Source organism: Micropterus dolomieu, linkage group LG22 (assembly GCF_021292245.1).
Source record: "Micropterus dolomieu isolate WLL.071019.BEF.003 ecotype Adirondacks linkage group LG22, ASM2129224v1, whole genome shotgun sequence".
NCBI lineage: Eukaryota > Metazoa > Chordata > Actinopteri > Centrarchiformes > Centrarchidae > Micropterus > Micropterus dolomieu.
The window spans coordinates 35,208,649-35,231,975 of NC_060171.1; the positions used below are offsets into that span (position 1 = coordinate 35,208,649).

Below are 23,327 nucleotides of genomic sequence, written 5' to 3' on the forward strand. Positions count from 1 at the left end.
TTTTGCGTGTCTGTAAACAACTATGTCTCCTCGTTCTGTCCAGTTAAATATGGTGTGCCTCAGGGGTCGGTCTTAGGACCCATTTTGTTTTCCTTGTATCTGCTTCCCCTTGGACATATTATCCATAAACATGGCATTTCTTTTCATATTTATGCTGATGACACACAAATATACTTGCCCGTCAGATCCACAGACCCTGGAATGCTGAGTTCACTTAACAACTGCCTTTGTGAAGTTAAAAAATGGATGTCAAATAATTTCCTCCAGCTGAACTCAGACAAAACAGAAATCCTGGTCATCGGGTCTCAGCAGATGGCAAATTCGATCTATGTTACCTTTTAAGGACACCGAGACCATTTTACACGCCTTCATCTCATCACGCCTGGATTATTGCAACAGCCTTTTCACCTGTTTAACCCAAAAATCTATTGATCTACTCCAGACTGTCCAGAACCAGAACAAAGAAATATGACCACATTACTCCTATTTTAGCTTCATTACACTGGCTCCCAGTATGTTTTAGAATTGACTTTAAAATTCTATTGATCACTTTTAAAGCTCTTCATGGCCTCTCGCCTTGTTATATTTAAGTCCCTTCTTAAAACATACTTTTATAGGAGAGCCTTTCCCGATCTTATTTGACTTTATTTTATCCCTTTTATTTTATTGTATTTTACTAATTTTATATTTATCTGTATTTTAGTCTTTTCAATGTTTACATGCTTTTATCTTGTATTGTTTTTGTATTATTGTCTCTTGGGTATTATTGTCTTTACACTTGTTAAAGCACTTTGTAACTTGTTTTTGAAAAGTGCTCTACAAATAAAGATTATTATTATTATTATTACTGTATCACCTTAAGTACATGAGTAATCCAGGAACAGGTACTTCTACTACTGTACACACACACACCGAGTATCCCGCATTCATTGATCCACCACACTATCGTTAGTTAAGTTAACTAGATCTAGATGCAATTCAATATACCAACAATCCCCTGCTCTTACAGTTTTGTTAATGATAACATTAATAATAACGTAGATTACATGCTACTTTCACTCACCAGGTAACGTTACAATAGCATCAGCCTTATCTGGCTCATTTTCTGTAGTTTCTGTAACATTAAGGTTTGTGTCATCTGCCGCAGCCGTGGTGTCACTCGAAGCGGCAGGAGTTTTAAGGGGCAGGCTCACGAAAACACCAAGAGTGTAGTTTGACCTTGATTTCAAACTTGCGCTGAGTGACCATCAGGCAGCTGTGCTGTTGTTTGGTAGGTGATGTCAGATCCTGGTCAAACGCCACGGAAGCCCCAAAATTCAGTGCTTTGCAACACAGATGGAGAGAATTTATAAATGAAAGTGTGAAAGTTCTGTCAAAACAATATTGTTACATATTATCTCGCTATTTTAAGTAAGCATACAGAAATTCTTGACCTTTTCTAATGGGTATACCGCGTATATCTGCGTATCACATAGACTACAACACTGCTCAAGAGCAAAGGAGGACAACAAACCGAATCCACTGAGGCCAGCTAGCATGCCCGGTCAGGTCAACCAGACCCAACAATAGTACTGGAAGAGCTGACAAAACAAGAAGAGAACCAAGATGGACAGAAAAACAAAAATAGTCCTTAACGTCTGGAACAAATTGTCACTGATATAAAAGACCAACTGGCGCAACACGGAAAGAGAATTGAAACATTAGAGGAGAGAGTGACATGGGAATGCGCCACCGCAGGATGGTAAGATTTTTGCTGCAACATAATATAACGTTAGATCTCTCAGAAAAGTGCAATGACCTCTAAAACAGACTGAGACAAAACAACATTAGGATTTTTCAAATCCCAGAAGGTAGTAAAGGAAAAGATCCGACTGGATTTGTTAAAGATCTACTTCAAAAGGAACTCAAACTACCGCCAGATGTGGACATCAGGATTGAAAGGGCACACCATTCACTGGTGACCAAATCTAAGGACTGGGCTTAGTTGACGTACGGCGACATCTTCACCCTAACGATAGAGACTTCACCTTTATCTCCCAGGTACGCGGGAGTTACTCGAGGATAGACCTCATCTGCATATCAAAAATTTAGTTATATAGAATAACAGAAAGCAAGATTGAGCCAATCACTGTCTCAGACAGCCCAGTAACTATGAAGCTTCATCCAAAGACTGGACTTTCTAGCATACAAAGGATGTACAAAGCCTTTGATGTGTGATAAGAACATCTGCTAAAAGTCAAGCAGAAATACCAATCTTAAAATGTTTGTTCTGGGACCATTCTCGCCGTAAATGTGTCACTTGCCGACACTCTCCAGGAGGACCAAAAGGGCAAGTAACCCGGCCCTGCAGTTCCCCAAAAATCAAAGGTAAACAAACCCTCTTTCTTGCCCTGCTTCTAACACAAAAAATAGTCAGAAGCCATTAAACTGAGACTCCAGCATACTCCTACACACACACGACAAACGCTGCCCCCTCCTTTATTCACGCTGACGTGTAAACTGATAAGATTGCCAGATGTCCAAAGCAGCTGGCTGGAGGAAAAACATTGATTTTTATGAACAAAGAATGTCTTCTCACTATAAAGCTGTCTTGTTTACTTTGTTTAGTTAAATAATCTTTGTTAAGTTAGGTATTGGACCTATTGGACTATTTAAAAGCTAAAGAATCATAAGATAATGTTCATTTGAAGTGCTCTTTACTTCATCTCCTTGTGCTCATTTATCTATTACTGTCTGTGTTTCTTGTTTAACCAATGCCATGCTTCACTAATAATACCTTCCTTTATATTTTCTTATTAAGAACATTTAACAATCAAGATTGTCTTGGGACGTATTCGGTTAGCTGCTATGATTATTATAAATTGTATCGTTTAACTCTAACAATTCAAATTGTTACGGTTGATTAGCTACGATACTTTCCCTTACCTTAATCTAATGCTTAGAAACTAGGAACTGTATAACTGTTTATGGTATTTAAGAAAAGTGTTGATATTATGGAAAGATATGTGATTAAGCACACGTAAATAGACTTTAAGACATTACTTTAGATTAAAGTTAAAACCTCAAGACACAAAAGGTGAGTCCCACCGTGGAACGGCCCCAGGAAAGTGACAAACAAAAACACAGCAGAGCTGTGAGCTCGCTCTCTTGCTCTTCTCTCCTGCCTCTGATCCTCCTCGTAACATCCAGCATCCTGTTCCCAAAGGTCTGGCCCGGAGAACCTCCGCGACTTCCAAGTTTTCCTTTGTCTCACAGCAACGTTAATTATATTCACGAGGTCTCTTCAGTGAATTTATCTTGTGTTTTTTTTTGTTTAAAGTTATTAGGTCATTTAATTTATGCAACTTTTGCTTGACAAACAATCAAGTTTCTTTTAAAATCTTATCTCGTTTTAAATTAACTTCCACTAATCCCAACAACAAATGGAGTTTGGAGGTTAGTCTACGAGTCAGTTATGCCACCAGTAACAGAAGGGACATCAACCAATGAACCGAGCCAGAGCTAATGGCCTAAATCACTGCACGTCTGGAGTTCCAGCAGCCACAAGCCGAACACGAAGGACACTGGGGTCAACCCTCTGGCAGATACCCAGTTTGAGCCAAGCCCGCTGAGAGGCAGTGAACGCAACGAACCGGGCCGCCGGTTTCGGGCCTTTGCAATAACGGATGGCTTAGAAACCAACCAAGCAGTAAGGCAAACAACTCAACATGCTGTGATCAAAAGTAGATATTTAAACCCATAGCCTTTATAAACTTAGTTATCACAGTATAACATGCGTCCAATAGTTTCCCTTATTTCCTTGAAGTCATTCTTTCCACAATAGCCAAACTGAATTCACACTCAACCCTGTTACTCCTGCTTTATCTCCCGTTTATTGTATTCTGGTTATTGCTTAATCATTGTTCTATTGTCTGCATATTCCTATTTACTCCCACGTGTATTCACTTTAGTTAGTTAAATAAATATTCACTTTGATCACAGGAACGTGTTTGTACCTTTGATTACCCACCCTCAGATTTGAGACTGACTAATGATGATTGATCAATGATTAAACTGATTGATTTAAAGTAATTGAACAATTAATAACTAACTGATCACTAGTAATAATTGTTGCAATTATTAAGCTGTACCCAAGGAGTCCTAAAAGCCTTGGGCAGACAGCTTATTTTTAACTGGTGGCCCTGAACGAGATCATGATATTAATACTTTCAAGTATTATTACTCATAATTTTATTGACAAAGTGTAGTTTCACTACACTATATAACTATGTACTAACATCGGGGGACCCCCCAAAATCATGGTTGGAAGCCATATTAAAGAGGTGGTATTATGCTCATTTTCAGGTTCAAAATCTTCTTTAGGGGTTGTACCAGAACAAGTTTACATGCTTTAATTTTCAAAAAACACCATATTTTTGTCATACTGCATATTGCAGAAGCTCCTCTTTTCACCCTGTGTTGAAGGCTTTGTTTTAGCTGTGGAGTGATACATCTTGTCTCTAAATGATCTTTGTTGGGAGTTGCACATGCGCAGTTCCTAGTTAAGCACTACTAGCCAATCAGAAGCAGAGAAGGGCGGGTCAGTGAGAAGCCGGTAAACACGGCTTTGGTTCAGCTGTACCAGCTTGGCAATGTAGACTGGAGCAAGAGTTTCAGAGTGGTGAGTTATTAATCTGTAACAAAAGTATCTTTCATCCATGAAGTTTTAACTGAGCTCTGTCTCTACATCACAGGAACAACTTTATGTCCACTGACTGCCTGGAGGGTAGCTAGTGTTTGGAAGGGAGAGGAGAGCTGTGTGCTGCAGCTCACTGTTTTTCCATCGGTGTTTTTGAGGGCATGTCAGACTAGCCGCTTGCCGAGCGTTATGACGCGCATTTTCCTTGCATCCATGTGTTGTCACAGGGATGAAAGGGAAGCGCCTGGACTACAAACAGCTGTTTTCAGTCAGTTCAGAGCAGAGTTTTCTATGGGAGATGGGAACTCCCTTTGGGCTGGACTTTGGGCTTTTTCACTGCTTCTCAGCTTAGATGCTAAGAAAGCATGTGTTCGAGTTGACGGGGCGTTTTTGAGACACACAATGGTAGAAATGGGTTTTGGGAAAGAAATGGTGAATTGGAATAACCTACTTTTTAAAGATCCCAGCACAAAAGTTAGAGTTAATGGTCACTGTTCTAGCTTTTTCAGAGTGAAGCAGGGTGTAAGACAGGGAGACTCGCTATCGCCCATCTTATTTGCCTTCAGCATTGACCCTCTGGCAGACGCCAAACGGTACAAATTCAAGGATGAAGGGGGGTCAATTCATAAGATCGCTCTGTTCGCCAATGATAGTTTACTTTTTGTAAAAAATCCACTTCTTTCTCTCCCTGCACTTATGAAATGCTTACATGAATATGGGTCAGTGTCTGGATATAAAATCAATGAAAACAAACCATGGCCATGATGATCTTTGGGACCTGGCCTGCACAGCTAAATGAAAAGGCCTCTTACCGCTGGTCTAAATAAAGATTTAGATAACTGGGAATAACTATTACACCCAATCGCATTCGTCTATTCGAAGCCAACTAAAAATAAATTAATTAAACAAATAAAACAGGATGTAGTGCGATGGGAGTCCCTCCCCCTTTCATTATGAGGTAGAATTGAAACGGTAAAAATGAATCTACTAGTTACATTTCTCTTTATCTTTCAATCCCTGCCGGTGAGAATACCTGTTATTTCAACTTGTGACAGAGTAATTTATACATTTATCTGACAAAGGAAGAAGCCGAAAGTAAAGCTAAAAACAATCAATCAAAAAAATTTAAGTAGAAAATTAATGGACAGAACACACTAAAAGTTTGGGCACAGTTAAGAAAACACTCGAGGGACCGGAATCGATCTCAAGGGCCATGTTGATAGTATGGAAATACTATGCCACCAACCATGTGAGAGAACGGGTTTAAAATGTGGGCCGACAAAGGTCTTCGTACAATCAAACAACTCTTTCAATGAACAAAATTCAAATCTTTTTCTCAACTCCAAGAACAATTTAACCTCCCATCAAAGGATCTGTATAGGTACTTCCAGATAAGACACAACATCACGAATCATAAAGAAAGGGAGATGGTCAGCAAAAGCCCAAATGAAATAGAAGAATATTTTATTAGTGTTGTGGAGAAGTACTTGCCAAAAACCCCCACATATCTAACATATACAAAAGGCTGACATCTGACGCTCCACAAAGCAAAGACTATATTAAGGAAATGGGAATTGGAATTAAATGTTATAATTGAAAGTACTAAATGGGTTAACATATGGACAGGATGTCACAAGGGAATTAATAGCCAACTGTGGAAGGAATTGGACTGGAAAATAAAGATCAGATATTTTAATACTCCTCTAATCATTTCTTCATCTATGAAAGATCACATCATGGCACTATGTTGGCAAAAATGTGGGTAGGGCTAATGGTAGTAGGGGAATCCACACACATTTTTGCAACTGTCCGATTATTCAAGGTTTTTGGGAGGACGTTAAAAAAGAAATTGATAGTATCTTGGAGGTGACACAACAGAAGAAACCCTACAGTTCAGCATTGGTTTGGAGTGAATCACATGACATGGAATCTATTGAAAAAAATGAATTTTTTATATAAAATATTAATAAATATTAATATAAATTAGAAGATGCACTCAAATCTAATATGTAGAGATGTGTCTAATTTTCCCATTGTATTACTTCAATTCGGCATTGGTTCGGGGTCCCTGCGTCACAAGACGTGAAAGATATTGAGAAAAATTCTTTTTTTTGCACAAAATATTAATAAATATTAATATAAAATAAAACAAGTACTCAAATCTAATATAAACCGTGTGTCACATTTGCCTAGTTTAGTACTACAATTCGGCATTGGTTTGGAGTCGGTAGGTCACATGACATGGAAGCTATTGAAAAAAATTCCTTTTTTACATAAATCTTTAATGAATATTAATATAAAATAAAACAAGTACTCAAATCTAATATAAAGAGGTGTGTCTCATTTGCCTAGTTTAGTACTACAATTTGGCATTGGTTTGGAGTCGGTAGGTCACATGACATGGAAGCTATTGAAAAAAGGAGCATTTTCTCCCTTAAAATATTAATAAATATTCATATAAAATAAAATATGAACTCAAATCTAATATAAAGAGGTGTGTCTGATTTGCTGAGTTTAGTACTACAATTCGGTATTGGTTTGGAGTCCGTGGGTCACATGACATAGAAGTTATTGAAAAAAAGCATTATTTTCCATAAATTATTAATAAATATTAATATAAATTTGGATATGCACTCAAATCTAATATGAAGAGGTGTGTCTCATTTGCACAGTGTAGCTCTACAGTTCGGCATTGGTTTGATGTCTTTGGATCACATGACATGGAAGCTATTGAAATAAATGATGATTTTCCCTTAACACTGCTGGTCCCTAAGCTAAGCCTCGGTGGTTATAAGCGATCTATCGGAGGTGAGCTAACCGAATGTCTGTCGAATATCCAACTTTAAACTAACTTCACGCAGCAGAGCGGGGAGCGGCTTCTGGGCCGCTCTGGAACGCGCTGCGGCGCTTCAGGTGTGAGCACAAGCATTGACTACAATGGCAGCGATTTGCGAGCGCTACAGCCTTTTTATATACAGTCTATGTCTACAGCGAACTTTTATTATTGACGAGTTAGTACTTTGCATAAACAAATGAGAGACAAACCACCATTTAGATTCCATCTCTCACAGTTGAAGTGTACCTATGAATGAATGAATTACAGACCTCTACATACTTTGTAAGTATGAAAACCTGCAAAATCAGCAGTGTATCAAACACTTGTTCTCCCCACTCTAAATGCATTTGTAAATTATTTCAGTAGGCTATATAATAAATGCATTACTTATCGTGCACCTGTCTCTGTGCTGGGTCTTGCCTCATCTGCGCCTGTCACAGCCCCTTGCCACCAAGGAAGAGGTCAGTTAATTTGGTGCATTTAGCTGCTTCTTAATTCTTATTTTTTTGGCCCCACACAGTTCTTTTTCCTCTTTCTTTCTTTTTGCCACATTTACCATCGGTGTTGCACTTCTCACATGTTTTGAGATTGAATTTCCAGATGGAAAGCAAACTCCTTTAATCAGCTCAGTTGAGCCAATCAGATTTCAGCAAAAACGAGGATCAGTCCAAGTTGGGAGGGGTCGCTTGTATCCCCCCTCAATACTGAAAGTATGTTTGGCCCAGTCTAAATAGACACACATACAGCATTCCGCTACAGCTCATCAGCCAACTGGCCAGCCAGGTCACGGATCATAAAGTAGCAGGGCCAGTCCGCCCCTAACTCCTCCACTCTAGTTCTTAACATTGGAGCCCCCCAGGGCTGTGTGCTCAGCCCCTTCCTGTTCACGCTGTACACCCACGACTGCATCCCCCAACATGGAGAGAACTCTGTTGTGAAGTTTGCGGATGACACCGCCATCATCGGCCGGATTTCAAACAACGATGAGACTTCATATCGGGAGGAAATTTATAATCTTGCAGAGTGGTGCTCAGAGAACAACCTACTGCTCAACGTCAGCAAAACCAAGGAGCTGATCATTGATTTCAGGAAGAAGGAGATAAAGACACACACTCCTGTCTACATCAGTGGAGCTGAGGTGGAGCAGGTGAACAGTTTCAGGTTCCTGGGAATAAACATCATCTCTCCATGCTGGTGAAGAAAGCTCAGAAACGACTGTTTCTTGAGGAAGCTTAAGAAGGCCAAATTCCCGTGTCAAGTTCATGCAGTGCCTTGTAGTGAATTTCTGAATGGTCGAGTAGAGGCTACTCGCTTTAAGTTCAGCATTTCGGGTGTTTTGGAACTAGGGTGATGCTCCTTTCTTTTCATCATTGTTTGCCAACCAATAAATCACAATCAGTCTGCTAACACACACACACAGTCTCGTATGTCGGTATTATATTTATAGCTCGGAAATAGCAGCCAGCGTGCAGCAGTATGTTTACAGCAAATTAGTTTAGGTGTTTTCTTACCCGTGATTCAGACATGAGACGCCGCGGCCCTGCCCTCCTCTCTGCTTGTCACGCTCTGGTAGATTCGAGCTCCAGCTGAGCGGTGAGTCGGCACACGTGTTCACATGTTTTGGGGTCATGGCAAGCCTAGCAGTTTCTTGCTAGTTTCTCAAACTTACCTACCCTACCTTAAACGTTAAAATACAGGTTAGCACTTAAAAATGCGTCTGGCCGGTTTTTCTAAGTCGCCCCAAATGTTTGCTTTTGATTTGTACAGTCGGCAATCATTGTGCACGTTTTTGCATTGCTTTGACCTTTCTCTTTAGATCCCGCCTTCTTGCACGCCAACATTGGTCGGTCATGTAGTCCTATACGTCCTTCACACAAACATTGGTCAAACTGCATCTCAATCATTACCATCAGCACCAACAGACAAGAGGCAGAGAAGCAGCTTGCTTGTCAACAGTGGCACATGGCACCTGAACAGCACACAGCTTGAAGTGGGTAGTGTGTTTTTTTAATCTAAGCGTGTGCATAAAGTTAATAATCAATGTCACTTTTTATGAATCGACCAATCACAGCCTGGATTGGGCGGGACATTTAAAAAAACGTTGACGCACAACAACAAACTCACGGGACATGATGTTAGGGGTGTGGTTTTGTGTTCATGTCGTACCTGTTTAAGTCCGTTTGTGGTTCTGTGTTTCTCTCTGTACCCTTGTTTATTATTTTTATTCACTCACATGTTATAGTTTAATTGGTATCTGGTTTCATGGTTTGGGGTTCTGTACTTCTGTGGTTCATTATTTGATCATGTTTAGGGTTTTGTAGCTAGGTTTAGTCTTTTGTTCATTGGCATGTTTAAGTTTACTTACCAGTCCAGCGTCTTAGTTCAGTGTCTTAGTGTGTAGTCTTCGGTGCTTAAGTTCTTAGATCTGTTTACTAGTTTCTGTCCCATTTGGATTATATATGTATTCTGTGTTTTTTATTCAGCATGGTCTGTTTGTTCTGGGTTTTGTCAGTCTGACTTGTCCATGTTATTTGCTTCTGTATTTTGAGACGTAGGTTTTGTGTCAAGTTAGATTTCTGTCTGAGTGCTGTTCAGCCTGTGTTTCTGTTTCCTGTTTTAGTCTGAAGTTGTCTGCCTTCGCTGTCATTGTCTAGTTTTGCTTCCCGATTCTGTTTCATTACCTTGATTACCTCACACCTGTTTTGTGTTCCCACCCTGCTCATTTGCCTATGTATTGTATGTATGAGTATTTCAACGCGTTCTGTTCAGTCCTTGTTGGTTCATTGTTGGGTGTATCCCGTGTTGGTCTGTTGCCTGAGTTTGTTCCTGCTGTTTTTGGACCTCTGTTTCATCTACACCCCTTTGGGTTCTATTTGGACTTAGCCACAGTTTGTAAGTGTGCTCTCTTTTGTTAATAAATCATTATTAACTTATCTGCTCAGCTCTGGTGTCCTGGGTTCTCAACCTGCTCAACCACCACAACTCATGGCACATAAATCTGTGTATGGTTCGTTCTTTGATTATTTCGTTTCAAAACTGAATCGGAAAACCAAGTTGTTTTTTGTTTTTTCCATTTTGGTAAACAGAAAAACAAATAAACAGACATCGTTTTTCTGTTTTAAAACCAAAACGGAAAAAATATTGACTGATATTTAATGTGTCCGATTTGTGCGTTGATAAACCTGCAGCAGATACACTTGGGCGATGGCGGTGCCTGATTAAATGTAATTAAGGTGAGCTGGAACATAAGTGAGACTCAACGTTCAGTTTGTAACTCACTAGCAACTGGGACAGGAACAGAAACACCTCAGAAGTTGCCTGAGAATCCTCCAGTTTTTAAGATTTCTTCAATATCAAATTAATTCAGTGATACGACTGCACCATGGCAACATCCTGAACAACTGAACTACCCGCAGCCCTGACCAGATTTGTGAACTGCTGGACCTCTGTCTGAACACCACCTATTTCCAGTACAACGGAGGATTCTACAGACAGAAGCATGGCTGTGCCACGGGATCACCAGTATGTCCTATTGTGGCTGACATCTACATGGAAGAAGCAGAAAGCAGAGCCCTGAAGTCTTTTAGAGGAACAGCATCGAGCCACTGGTATAAATGTGGACGACAAATGGGTCAAAATTACATCCAGGAAGTGCAAGCCTTCATAGAACACATCAACTCTGTAGACAGTAACATCAAGTTCACACAAGAGGATGTCAGCAACAACTGTTTGGCTTTCTTGGACTTTGCAGACAGGCTCCACACTGGAGTATAGAGGAAACCCACACACACAGACCAATATTTGACTGGAGCATAAGCTAGAGGTTATTAGAACCCTGCACTACCGAGCTGAGAACATACCAACATGTGCTCAAGCCTAACAGCAGGAGCATAAACACCTGAAAGAGGCACTTACAGCTTGTGGATTACCAAAGTGGACCTTTGACCAGTTGCTCTTGATTTTTACCTACCTTGGGTAACTATGACCTGGAGGCATGAATCTTCACCAACATGATGGGGTCACTGTTTATTAACTTTTTAGTATGTATTTCAAAAACTAGTTAGCAATTTACCATGAAGACACAGTTTTGTAAACAATGGAGTTGGAGCACACTCTGCTGGATAAACTATGTGATAACAACACCATGCCTAAATCACCCCAAGCATAATTTTCTGCATTAAATAAACTGTATGTTCTGTAAAAAAAGATTCTGTAACGGTGCATATCAGAAAACACATACGTCAATACAATATATCTGTAATGGGCCCGTATTAGGCCCATACTGGTTGATAAAGTTCGACCAATAAAATCTCTAGTACTTTTACTAGAGGGAGGTTTTTGGCTACTTTACCCACCTCTGGAAGCAACTTTTCTTGTTTCTCACATGCTCCATCCTCACCTTCAGTGTAACCTGCAGCAGCTTCAGCTCTTGTTCCAGTTGTTGTAACTCAGGGAACTGTCCTCTGTAATCATCCAGAGAGGAAACTACAGCTCCGAGGGCGTCTTCCAACCCACTGTCCACGGGACCATCACTCTCTTTGGACAGACAATCTGGTCCTGCACCTGGCATCTCCTCCTCCACTGACACCCGCTGGGCTACATACATCACATCTGTGCCGTCTGGGAGGGTGTTGCACTCTAGGTATGGGTATGTGTTCACTTGTGATGGAATGTTGGGGCTCACTGCTTCAGTCTTGGGAGAGGAGGATGTGAGGACACAGTTGGATGTATCCTGTTGCTTCCTATGTTGATGTTGATCTGTCACAACGTCAGATGTTGTGTTTTCTTTGACGACACCTATCCTCGTTTGTGACAGGTTAGTGTCTGTGGCAGCAAATCTGGGCAGCTCAGGAGTTCTGCTGGGCACCTCCATTTCAATGTCATTGATGGAGAGCCCGGAGGCCAAAGACATCACCTCCCCTGATTGGCCAGCTGACCTGTCCATCAATACAATGCCATCAGCACTGCTTTCACTAATGTGGCTCAAAGAGCGCAAGTAGCTGCGTGAGGTGTGGTTGTTGGTCACCACCTCCTCCACTGTGGATATGGAAGACGGTTTCCCTCCATCCTCTTCCTCCACACTGTCAGCTTTTGTCATTACAGTGACTGTCCCCTTCTCCTCTTCCCTGTAAATCAGTTTGTATACTGTATCAGTCAATCTAACTTTTGATAAAGCACACTATAACAAGTGTAACAAGTAATCAGTCAACAAATATGATTAAGAAAAATGTTAACTTATGAGGGTGTAGAGTGGAATAAAATGAATGTACCAAACAAAAAACAAGATCAAACACTACCTGTTGCTCTCTGCTTGGTATCTGGATATGCTGGGAACCTCACTGACAGTCCTGCCCTTGTGGGCAGGGTTCTGAGTTGTGGAGGAGGAATCTCTGGGGCAAAATGAGATGTCAGGCTGTAGGGAAGAACTTCCAGTTTCAGCTGGCTGGATCTCTGATGTCACCAGCACCGCCTTGAGAGCAAGAGAGACACTGAATCACCGGGACAGTCTAACCCAACAAACAAACAACATAGTAAATACCTTTTAGGCTCATTTTAGCCAAATACCACTAGATTCTACAATGAAAAAAATTCAGTCAATCATTGTCAGTTAATATTGTCAGATAATATAACACATAATTCTAGGTAAGAGGTTTCGACGAAAATGCATCATTACTGTTGAGTTTTATTTTTTAAGTTGAGGTTTAAGTTTTGTTTTTAAAGTTGTAAGGTGCACATTTTTTACTTTTGTGCGCTGAAAAAAGTGCAAATACTGAGCAGGTGGCTCAGGATCCCACCAGAGAACAAACTCAGCAGCCTTCCTCCTCTACCTTGCTCCGACACTCCAGTGGACCCCCTCGCTAGGACCCGGACGGAAATCCCTCTCCCAGCCCTGATACAACTGGCTAGAAATATAACGTTCTCAGAACATTCTGACAACATGTCAAGGACGTCGCCTGATAATGTTCCCAGAACGTTCCCAGGAGGTCACTACGTGGAGGTCTTTAAAGGGTTGGCAGACCTTCAGGGAACATTCAGGAATGTAATGTTCCCAGAACTTCTTGAGAACGTCCCACTGTTGTCAAGGACATTGCCTGGTAATGTTTCCAGAACGTTCCCAGACGGTCACGATCTGGAGTTCTTTAAAGGATTGGGGGAGGTTATTTGGCAGACCTTCAGGGGAAGTTGTGTTTCTGCCTGATTGGTGGCACCTGCTTTGGATTATTTTCTCTTGATGAACTTCATATTTATTCTGCTCTCTGGATTAAGTGGATTTCCTTGGTTATTTTTGGTCTGCCTCTTGTTGAGTGCCTGGATTGTTTTCTGTAAGTGATTCTTACTGTTCTCTTAAGAATCAACCTGCCTGGTTACATGTAATAACCTTCCTCTTTTCTTGAGATCTATTTCCATGTTTGGTTTATTCTAATCAACACTATTTTCTTTTCTTAAAACTATACGTTCTTGTTATTAGGGGTACCAATGGTATTACATATAAATGGTTTATGTAGAAAATATACAGTAGTAGTTTTATAATCATGACTTTATCTTGATTTTCTTTATCTTGTTTTTCTTTGGACATTTCTATGTGAGATGTGACTTTATCCTGTATGTTCCATTTGTCATAAACAACCAGAGGTGGAAAGAGTACAAAAATATTCTACTTAAGTAAAAGTACGATTACTTCGATGAACTTTTACTGAAGTACAAGTAAAATTACAAGAATAAAAATTGAAAGTGAAAATTGAAAGTAAAAAGTAGCTCATTTAAAATTTACTCAGAGTAAAAGTTACTTAGTAACTTTTTTAACCTCCTAAAATAACTTATTTATATTGATTTAATATCTTATTTATAGGTATTGTACTTATTTAATTAAATTGCAGTCTTTTGTGATTTAATAATGGAACAAAGCCATATGGAGCTTTCACTTTGTTTGACAGATACTTTGCCAAATCAATGGCTAAAAACAATGACTTAATGAGAAGTTTGAGAATGTTTTCGCTTCATTAGGAAAATTGTGGCGGAATAGATTATTCGATGGCAGGCCGCACTGGACTGTATATGAAATCATATCCCTATTTACCTTCAAACAGGTGGTCATTTTAATGTTAGTATAGTAAATAACTAGTTACCAGCAGGTTACTAATGCCAACCAACATTGTTATGCACCGATGTCTTTTTGGCTATTTGGAGCAAAGCAAAAAAAAATATTTAAAAAGATTTAACCACAAATGGAAGTGGGCTATTTAACTGACCTCTACACCAGGGGTCTTCAACTACATTTGTTCTAAGCAGACACTGTGGGGGCCGGACTTTCAAAAAGAACTGCCATATTCCAGTTTGATATTTTTAACGTTCGCAAAATGAACGTTTTAATAGCTTCTATCAGTGTGAACAGACTCCTAAAAACATGGCCAAAATCCATAATGATAAGTCTACATTCAATTCAATTCATGATGCACTGAGCTCCTCTCTCCTCTACTTTCTCTCCCTCTGTATGCAACCTTATCCCATTAATGCATGTTACTAACTCAACTTCTCCCCTTTCCGGTATTCTTGTGCTTTCTCGTCCCTCTCCTCTCTCCTCCTATCACTTCCTGCAGGTGTTTCTGGCTCTGGAGCTGTGGAGTCTGGATCTGTGGTTGCGGGTCACCTGCTGCCCCCGTGTTCCTGCTCGACACCCTCTGCTACAATTATTGTTACTAGTCCTTTTGTTATTATTGTTATTATAATCATTAACATTACGATTGTTATCATGAACACTACTATAAATATCTGTACCATTTTTCATTCAGTCTATAGCAACATCACCTTTACTGTCTGTACCTCTGTGTGGATATTGTGTAGGCTGCCTCCCTCCCCTCTCTCTCCTTCCATTTCTCTGTTCCTCTCTCGCCCTTGCTCTCTCTTGCCCTCTCCCTCTCTCTCTCTCTCCCTCCCCTCTCTCCTTCCATCCCTCTCTTTTTCTCTCCTTTACACTCTTGCCCTCTTTCTCTCTGTTCCTCGCTTGCCCTCTCTCTCTCTCTCTCTCTCTCTCCCTCTCTCTCCTTCACCCCAACCGGTCGAGGCAGATGGCCGCCCACCCTGAGCCATGGTTCTGCTCGAGGTTTCTGCCACTTAAAAGGAAGTTTTTCCTTGCCTCTGTCGCCTAGTGCTGCTCTTGGTGGGAATTGTTGGGCTTCACACAGAGTACGGTCTAGACCTGCTCTTTATGAAAAGCGCTGTGAGATAACTGTTGTTGTGATTTGGCGCTATATAAATAAAATTGAATTGAATTGAACTGTAGTTACTGGTGCGAACAGCAGATGCCTTTTAATAGCACAGGGCACAGACGTCTGGGGCAGCTAAACAAACTATTGTCGGGCAATTACTGGTATTTTCCATAATTCTAGGAGCAGTTATGATCTGACTTTATGCTGCACACAACATGAGTCTGCGAACAGCGAAAGGGAAAGGAGCTGGTTACCTGGCTGAGAAGGTGGAGGTGTGCAGCTCTGTATCTAACAGCTCCTGACTGTTGCATTGCTCACTGCCATATTTCAAACTGGTCTGCTGTCAGTAAACAGTTGAAAATCTCTGGATGTCTTGTCGTGTTGACGCATTGTAGCGGTCTACTCGACAGCACTTTTTTTTACTGTAATGGATGTCATTGAAAATGTAGCGAAGTACAATACTTTAAGCAAAACATAAAAGTAAGTACAGATTTAAAAAAACAGCTTTTGAAAGTACAAGTACACAAAAAAGCTACTCAATAACAGTAACATGAGTAATTGTAAATCGTTACTTTCCACCAACGCATTAGTTGTTTAATGCATTCTGCTGTTTATTTTGTCAACGTACTTTATTTTGTTTGCTATGTTAATTGTGGGGGTAAGGGCAGGTGAGCAAGTTATTGTTTTGTATATATGTTTGTGCCTATGTGTTGTGTTTATGTTTATGTATAGGCCTATGTACTGTGTGGCTAACTTTTGTGTCTGTACACATATATGTTTTGCAGGATACCCTCGAAAATGAGATCACAGCGTATATCTCAAGGGATTATCCTGAAATAAATTCGACCTGCCTGAGCACATGGCACAATCCTGACACATAGTGACATTTCATTCGGGGCTTCCCAACATAACTTGGCATCACAAAGAGGACTTTTGGGATGTAAATTAAATGTTCCCATACTATAACAATAATTGTGGATGGTAGTCATATAATGTAAAACAACCTTTCTGGTTTTTTTTTAAATCAAATTAAGGACCCTTCGCTAAGCCACGCCCTGGATACGCACCTGGCCAATCACAGCGCAGAATAGGACTCGCTCTATCTGAGGTCCAACACTTTCATGGCTGCGCTCAATTGACTCTAATGCAAAAGGAGTCATTTTCTAGCTTTTCTTTGCTGTATTTTTCCAAAATATGGTCAAAAGTTGTTCCTGGGACACTTATAACATGACATAGACTTTGACAGTTTAAACTTAAAATGTTTACACGAGTCATAATGTTGGTGATAAAATTCAGAAAAAATTCATACTACTGGTTTTGGGTGTACTGTCAAATATTTTGGCAACATTTAAAGAAAGTAAAAGAAAATGTTGTGCGTTGTGTGCACGTTACAGCAAGATATTGAATATCACTGCAGACTCATGTTTTGACCGATCTGAAACCCTTTGAAACACTTGATATTGGCCATCTAAAGAATATCTGTGTCGAAGATAAATTATTTAGCATATTTTGAAAACTATACAGTGAAGGTTGTAGTGAAGCCAACTTTTGTCACATATCTGTGGACGTGCTGAAGAATTTCAGCTCTCTATGACGTACAGGTGATTTTCTTAGATGTTTCTTAGATTTGTTGTAAAAAACCACGCCCGCTTCATTACAAAATATTATGCATCAACCAAGTAGTCACCCTAGATCATACAAACAAATACAAGATATAAACTTTTCATATTTGTGGCATCCCATCGTAGCACAATATCCCATATCTGCTCAGCAAAGCTTAAGCAAATTTTGATTTACGAACATTTATTTAAAATTGTACATTAAGGATGAGGTATTAAAATTCTTTTGATAACTTTAGATCATAAAGTTATTATATAACATAATAATTTTTAGAGCATTAGAACATTTGAGCAAAGAAGAGTAGTGGGTGGAATTAGTAAATTTTGGGCACCAATATCGGCATCTTTGCTGCTTGGACCTCTAAATATTGATTCATTTTGTCTTACTGAAACCTGGCTGGGTCAAGATGTCACAACCTCCTCCTCCACAACCTTGTGACATTTGGTATGGGAGTAAGTGTGTTACATTTGGGTGAACGTGGCGTGCTTGGTGCACTTTTGTTTTTGTCTGTCTGTCTGTGTTCTTTTTCCTTCTCTCTTCACTGGAGTCAGTGTGTATGAGTTGCCTTCTGGTTTTGGCACCAGTTCTCGCCAGCAATCACCTAATCTCATCATTTCGACTACAAGAGGAGAGACTTGACGTCTAGTCCCCATCGGATCATAAAGTCTAATTCATATGGCTTTGCTTAGTACTCAAGCTCTAGAAACTAATATTTTTTCTCGTCCACTGTTCTCTTTTTGCCTTCCCTAACCTGCAATCTTCCTGTCTCCAGGACTCACCACTGGACCAGTCCCAACCCGTTGGATCTGCGAGCCTGCTCACTTGCCCAATCAAAGCCCCCACTTCACCCTCGGGCCAACCTAGCAACTCTGCCCACCTGGATTCAAGCCTAAATCCCCTTACTCCACTCATCTGTCTGTTCTGCTTTTATGAATTGGCACTATATAAATATATTTAATTCTATTTAATAAAAAAATTAAGTGTAAGGATGTCACTGGTGTAAAGTGGATTGATGCTGTAAAGTAACACCTTAACATCAATTATATAGCTTATAGGCAGCAAGTAAAGAGACTTTAGGGGGCTCATATGTGCACTCAATTTGTGCATTTCGTTATAAAAAAGAAACACATCATAGGGAACAGATTATGTGCCCTTTAATAATTCACATCTATTATCTCTATACAATGTCTATACAGTGTATTCTAATGTAATATATATATATATAGTATTTATAAGAGATAGAAAAACTGAGATTGTTGTAATCTAGCCCACTAAATACAATATTAATTCTCTCTAAATTAATTCAATGACATTGAACCACAGTTACTATATTCCATGTCAACCTATGTGTTTGTAACATCTCGATGCACCCACTTTTACATGTATACATACTGTAGTTGTGCTGCCCAACTGCAAATCCTCTTTGATGCTTGTTATTGTGCACCTAAGGTTGAGTTCTGACAAAAGGGCCATTCTGATTCCAGGATAGGTGAGGGGGAAAACCTCTAGGTGAGGAGTGGAGTGATATATAAAAGCCATCAATTTGTGACATAACAAAATGCTGCTGCTGCAACACTGTTACTCACTCAGGTACCTCCACAATATATGTGTAACAAAATGGAATAAAAATAATTAATAATTAAGTTTTCTACTACAGTGGCCAGTGTTTGAAAATTAAACTATATATTTGTAAGCAGTTTTGATACATTTAAATCTTCAGTAGGAACCAATGGACTTGGGGCTGAGAAGATACAGAAAGCAATGAGAAATGGACTGAGTTTCACCAGCCTCATCCTTTATAATTAGTAAATGGTACCGCCATAACATTTAGTGGTAATTAAATCCCCTAGACCAAAATATAAATCGTTTTACTAGTCCTACATGTGCAGTTACAACTCATAACATCCCAATCTCTGTGTCACATGTAGAGCCCGACCGATTTATCATTTTGCAGATATTATAGGCCGATATAAGCTACTTGCAGATATATCTGCACCTGTGTTTAAAGCAGCCGATATATATGTCTATTAAAAAGAGAAACAGAGAGTCAGATCCTTCCCTCATGTCATGAGTGCTGCATAGTTTTCCCACCAGAGGGCGCTCTGCAGCTCCTCTGCTCAAAACACTGCAGCACCACAGAACAAACCGCAGTCTACTGGAGCTCAGAGCTGGCTCTGTCAGAGCTCCGGGTAAAACTTAAATATTAATAAAAAATAGCCTTCATCAATTTTCCTCTTTGGAGACCAGACTTGATAACCCTCCCGTTTTTCACTGCCCTCTCCAGGCTCAGCAGTGTGTTTAATGTGACGGAGGAGGCTACACTGACAGACGTCGTTGTAGATTTATTTCTGAAACAGTTTGCCAGTTCTAGCGACCGGTCCTCTCATTTCTCTCTAATTTATTACTTCTAAATATTTTCTAACATCGCCAACAGCAGATAACGCTGCCTGTTGCTAAATTAGCCACACAGCTAATGCGATGTTTATTAGTAGATGGGGCTAACAGTAATGAGCGATTATACTGTGGTGTCTCTAGTCAGTGTGTCAGAAATGATTCAACCAGAGGGGACTTGTGAATAAACGTGAGCTGAACAAGTATCTAACACACAGTTGCAGATCCTCGTTGTAGACAGTCATGTAGTATTAGATTAATTCAAGGGCAGCGTTTCCTCTGCGTCACTGTATCATAGAGCCAGAAGTGTGTTAGGAAAAGGTTTCTGTAGCACTGGAAAGACTTAACAGAGTGCTGGTGATAAAGTAGATGTAGAAAGCAGTCATTGTGGAAGATTATATGTATATGAACTACTGCATGACAAAAAAATATATATATAATTATTTGCCTATGTAGGAGAGCCCTGTTTATCAGTATTATGATAGCAATGACATGAGATATGATATACGGTATTATCATTATTTTTAATAGTAGTACTATATTGGTATTTTTTATAGTTTCTGTTTCGCTGGCCCCACAATACATACACTATTTATTTAATGTTCACTAGTAGTAGTACTAATTTATAACAAATCAGATATTGTAAAAATATTTTCTGTACTTTTATACATTTGACTCTTATTTATCAAAACTTTAATACATTTTTTTGTACTTTTGTTCCAAATATTCCTAACAATAAAAGTTTATTTTTAAATTGCATTATGTCATGGTATCTTGGTGAAGTCTCAACATAGCCATATCAGCACAAGACTGCATACCATGAATAACTTATATTGTCTGTTGTGTGTTACCTTATGATGTGTAAAGTTGCGTAGCCCTCCCACAGACAGCTGAGGACTGGAGGAGTCATCAGAAGATTCAGATGAATTAGACCATGCGGTTCCATTCTCTTCATGCCGGCGGAGCATGTTCTAAAATATAACAGCACTGTTTAAAAGTTTGGATGGATGAAAAAAAAGTTGGATATAGACAGATACATAGAAGTTTGATTTTAGGTGGACACAATAGTTTCTTCCGCAAAGACATTTGAGGAGATTTGTCATTGGGTGGGGGGGTTATAGAATGAAACCACCAGCGGAGGTAGCGTAGGTGCATGGGGCGGCCGACCCAGGGCAGGCCCCCTACGTGGGCCGCAAAGTTTATGTTATTTGATTGTAAACAAGGTCGCATGCGGAAGAAGCATGCAGTAAACTTCAAACAATACAAAAAAATTCTGCTGTTCTTAAAATGAAAATGAAACAATCACTTCACTCCTGGTTTCAATGGTAAACCACCACAAGAATGACAATTACCAACAAAAAACACAATATTCTAAGCAGACACGTTTTAAAAAAACATAAATCATAAAGTAACATTTATATGTCAAACAAATAGGTAACTTATTAGCAAATTTTAACAAAAATCCCTTCACCGTCACGCATCTTGGGAATTCTAAGGGATGACCGTAGGCTACTATGTATCAACCTGGACTCACACAAGCAGCGTGTGCGCCACAGTTTAGTTCCATCCTCAGCCCAGCCTCACCTTCCACTGGAAGCTTCTCAGAAGTATTTCAGCAGCGGAGCATGTAGCCTACTCCCACGTTAATGACTTGTTTTTAATATGTCGTTTTTGTGCTTCTACGACCTTCTTCACAGCTCTCTGTGACCTGCTTTTGTTCCGTCGTCTGCAGGGGTGCATATCCCACGGGAGCATTTCGAAATCAGAGCGTGTTGCCTGCCTGATTTTGCTGACATGTTTAGATTTTGTTGATTTGGTGATTAGTGCTTGCTTTTTGTGGTTCTATCATGGTTAAGTAGGCTGTATAGTTAAACTGTTTCTTTTTTGTCTATTTTAACTGAGTTATGTATATTCATTTAAGTGTTTACCTTTTCATGTATACACATATTTTTTCTACTATATGTTCTCAAATTTGATATTTTATATTCCACACCATTTATACCCTCCTACCTGTTATATCTCACCAAGCGTGTGTTCTGTATATCGCTTACACTGAGTACTTTCTTTAGGGTGTAATTTAAACATTAGTCTGTGTTTGAGATGCGCACGGGGCCCCATGGTTAGTGTGTTTTTTAGTGTGCAGTTTGGCTGGCTCTATTACTCGGCAGCCTCCTTGTTAGCTAGTGGTTTGTACCGCTTAGTTCTTTTAGCGGGTTTGGGTTCTGTGGGGGTTTTATTTGTCTTTCTTTATCTGTCACTTTTGTCATTTGATCTTTTGCCAGCCCTTTATATGTCACGTGTCAAACTTCACCGTCACTTACTCACTTAGATCAGAGATGAGCCACATCACTATTACTACTTGGAATTGTAGGGGTATGTATTCTCACATTTAAAGTCCCTGTCGTCTGATATTGTTTTTTACAGAAGACCCATATTCAACCTTCAGAGCAGAGGCATTTAAGATCTGTGTGGGTGTCTCAGGCGTACCAGTCCATCTTTTCCTCCAAGGCGAGGGGGGTTGCCATTCTTGTTCGCAGATCCATCCCATTTGTATTCAAAACGCAGACTACCAATCCAGGTGGGAGGTTCATACTTGTCACGGGTACGGTCAACTCAGTCTCTTTAGTTCTCTTAAACATTTACCCCCCCAACTTCGATAGCCCTGATTTTTTCTGTAAAGTATTCAATCTTGTCACGGAATATAATGATCATAATATAATTATCGGTGGTGACTTTAGCTGTTATTTTGATCCGCTATTGGATAGGTCCTCCTCATCCATGGCCCCATTATTAAAATCTGTCTCTTACCAAATCCCTGGACCTGGTCGACATTTGGAGACACCAGCAAGTAATTTTTTTTCTTCTCCCCTGTGCATGGCAGTTTCACAAGAATTGATTATATGCTGGTTGACTCTAGACTTATTTCGAATGTAATAAGTTCGACTTACCATAGTATCTTAATTTCGGACCATGCACCCCTCTCATTGTTCATCGACTTCAGTCTTTATAACCCTCATTATACTTGGAAATTTAACCCCTCGCTATATTTAGATGACACGTTCAATGGCTACATATCCGTACGATTTGGGGAAAAAATCTAATTGCGATTTTTCTGCCAGATATTGCGATTACGATTCGATTTGCATTTTTAAAAAAAGTTTAGCTAAAGTTCAATATTCACTGCCAGTCTATTTTTGACAGAAGCCGCATCAATCAGCACAGAGCAGGGGCTTTGTGATTGAACCGGGTACAGTTAACCATTATAACTATAACTATTATAATCTCACGGCAAACACTGTCCAGCGTCTCCCAGGTTTGTCTCGCTGACTTGCTAACAGTGTGTAAACTGAAGCTCGACATTGTTCTCCTGCTGTGTGCATCATGTGTCGGCAGAGTCTATTCGTCCACTGCACATGATAACAAGTTATGCAGTTTAGCCAACCAAGCAGCAGATCTAGAAACGCTACAGACTGCTCTGTATTCATGTCAGTTGTTGGGCTCATTACAGTTACTTCACTTCGTCTTCTAAAGACTTATTTGTTCTCATGTAATTGTCCACGGGATCATTGTATTACCTATATAATATAAAATATAA

General features: G+C 39.8%; 1 protein-coding gene across 5 annotated transcripts in view; it reads right to left on the reverse strand.

Annotated features, from left to right (window-relative positions):
• ripor1 (RHO family interacting cell polarization regulator 1) overlaps positions 1–23,327 on the reverse strand; it is a 170,757-nt gene that overhangs the window by 24,695 nt on the left and 122,735 nt on the right. For all 5 annotated transcript variants that reach the window (XM_046036514.1, XM_046036516.1, XM_046036513.1 and 2 more), the window contains 3 exons: positions 20,584–20,703; positions 12,812–12,984; positions 11,914–12,640 (listed from right to left, as the gene is read on the reverse strand). In XM_046036514.1, coding sequence (XP_045892470.1) covers positions 11,914–12,640; positions 12,812–12,984; positions 20,584–20,703 — 1,020 coding nt within the window. The remainder of the gene's footprint in view (positions 1–11,913; positions 12,641–12,811; positions 12,985–20,583; positions 20,704–23,327) is intronic.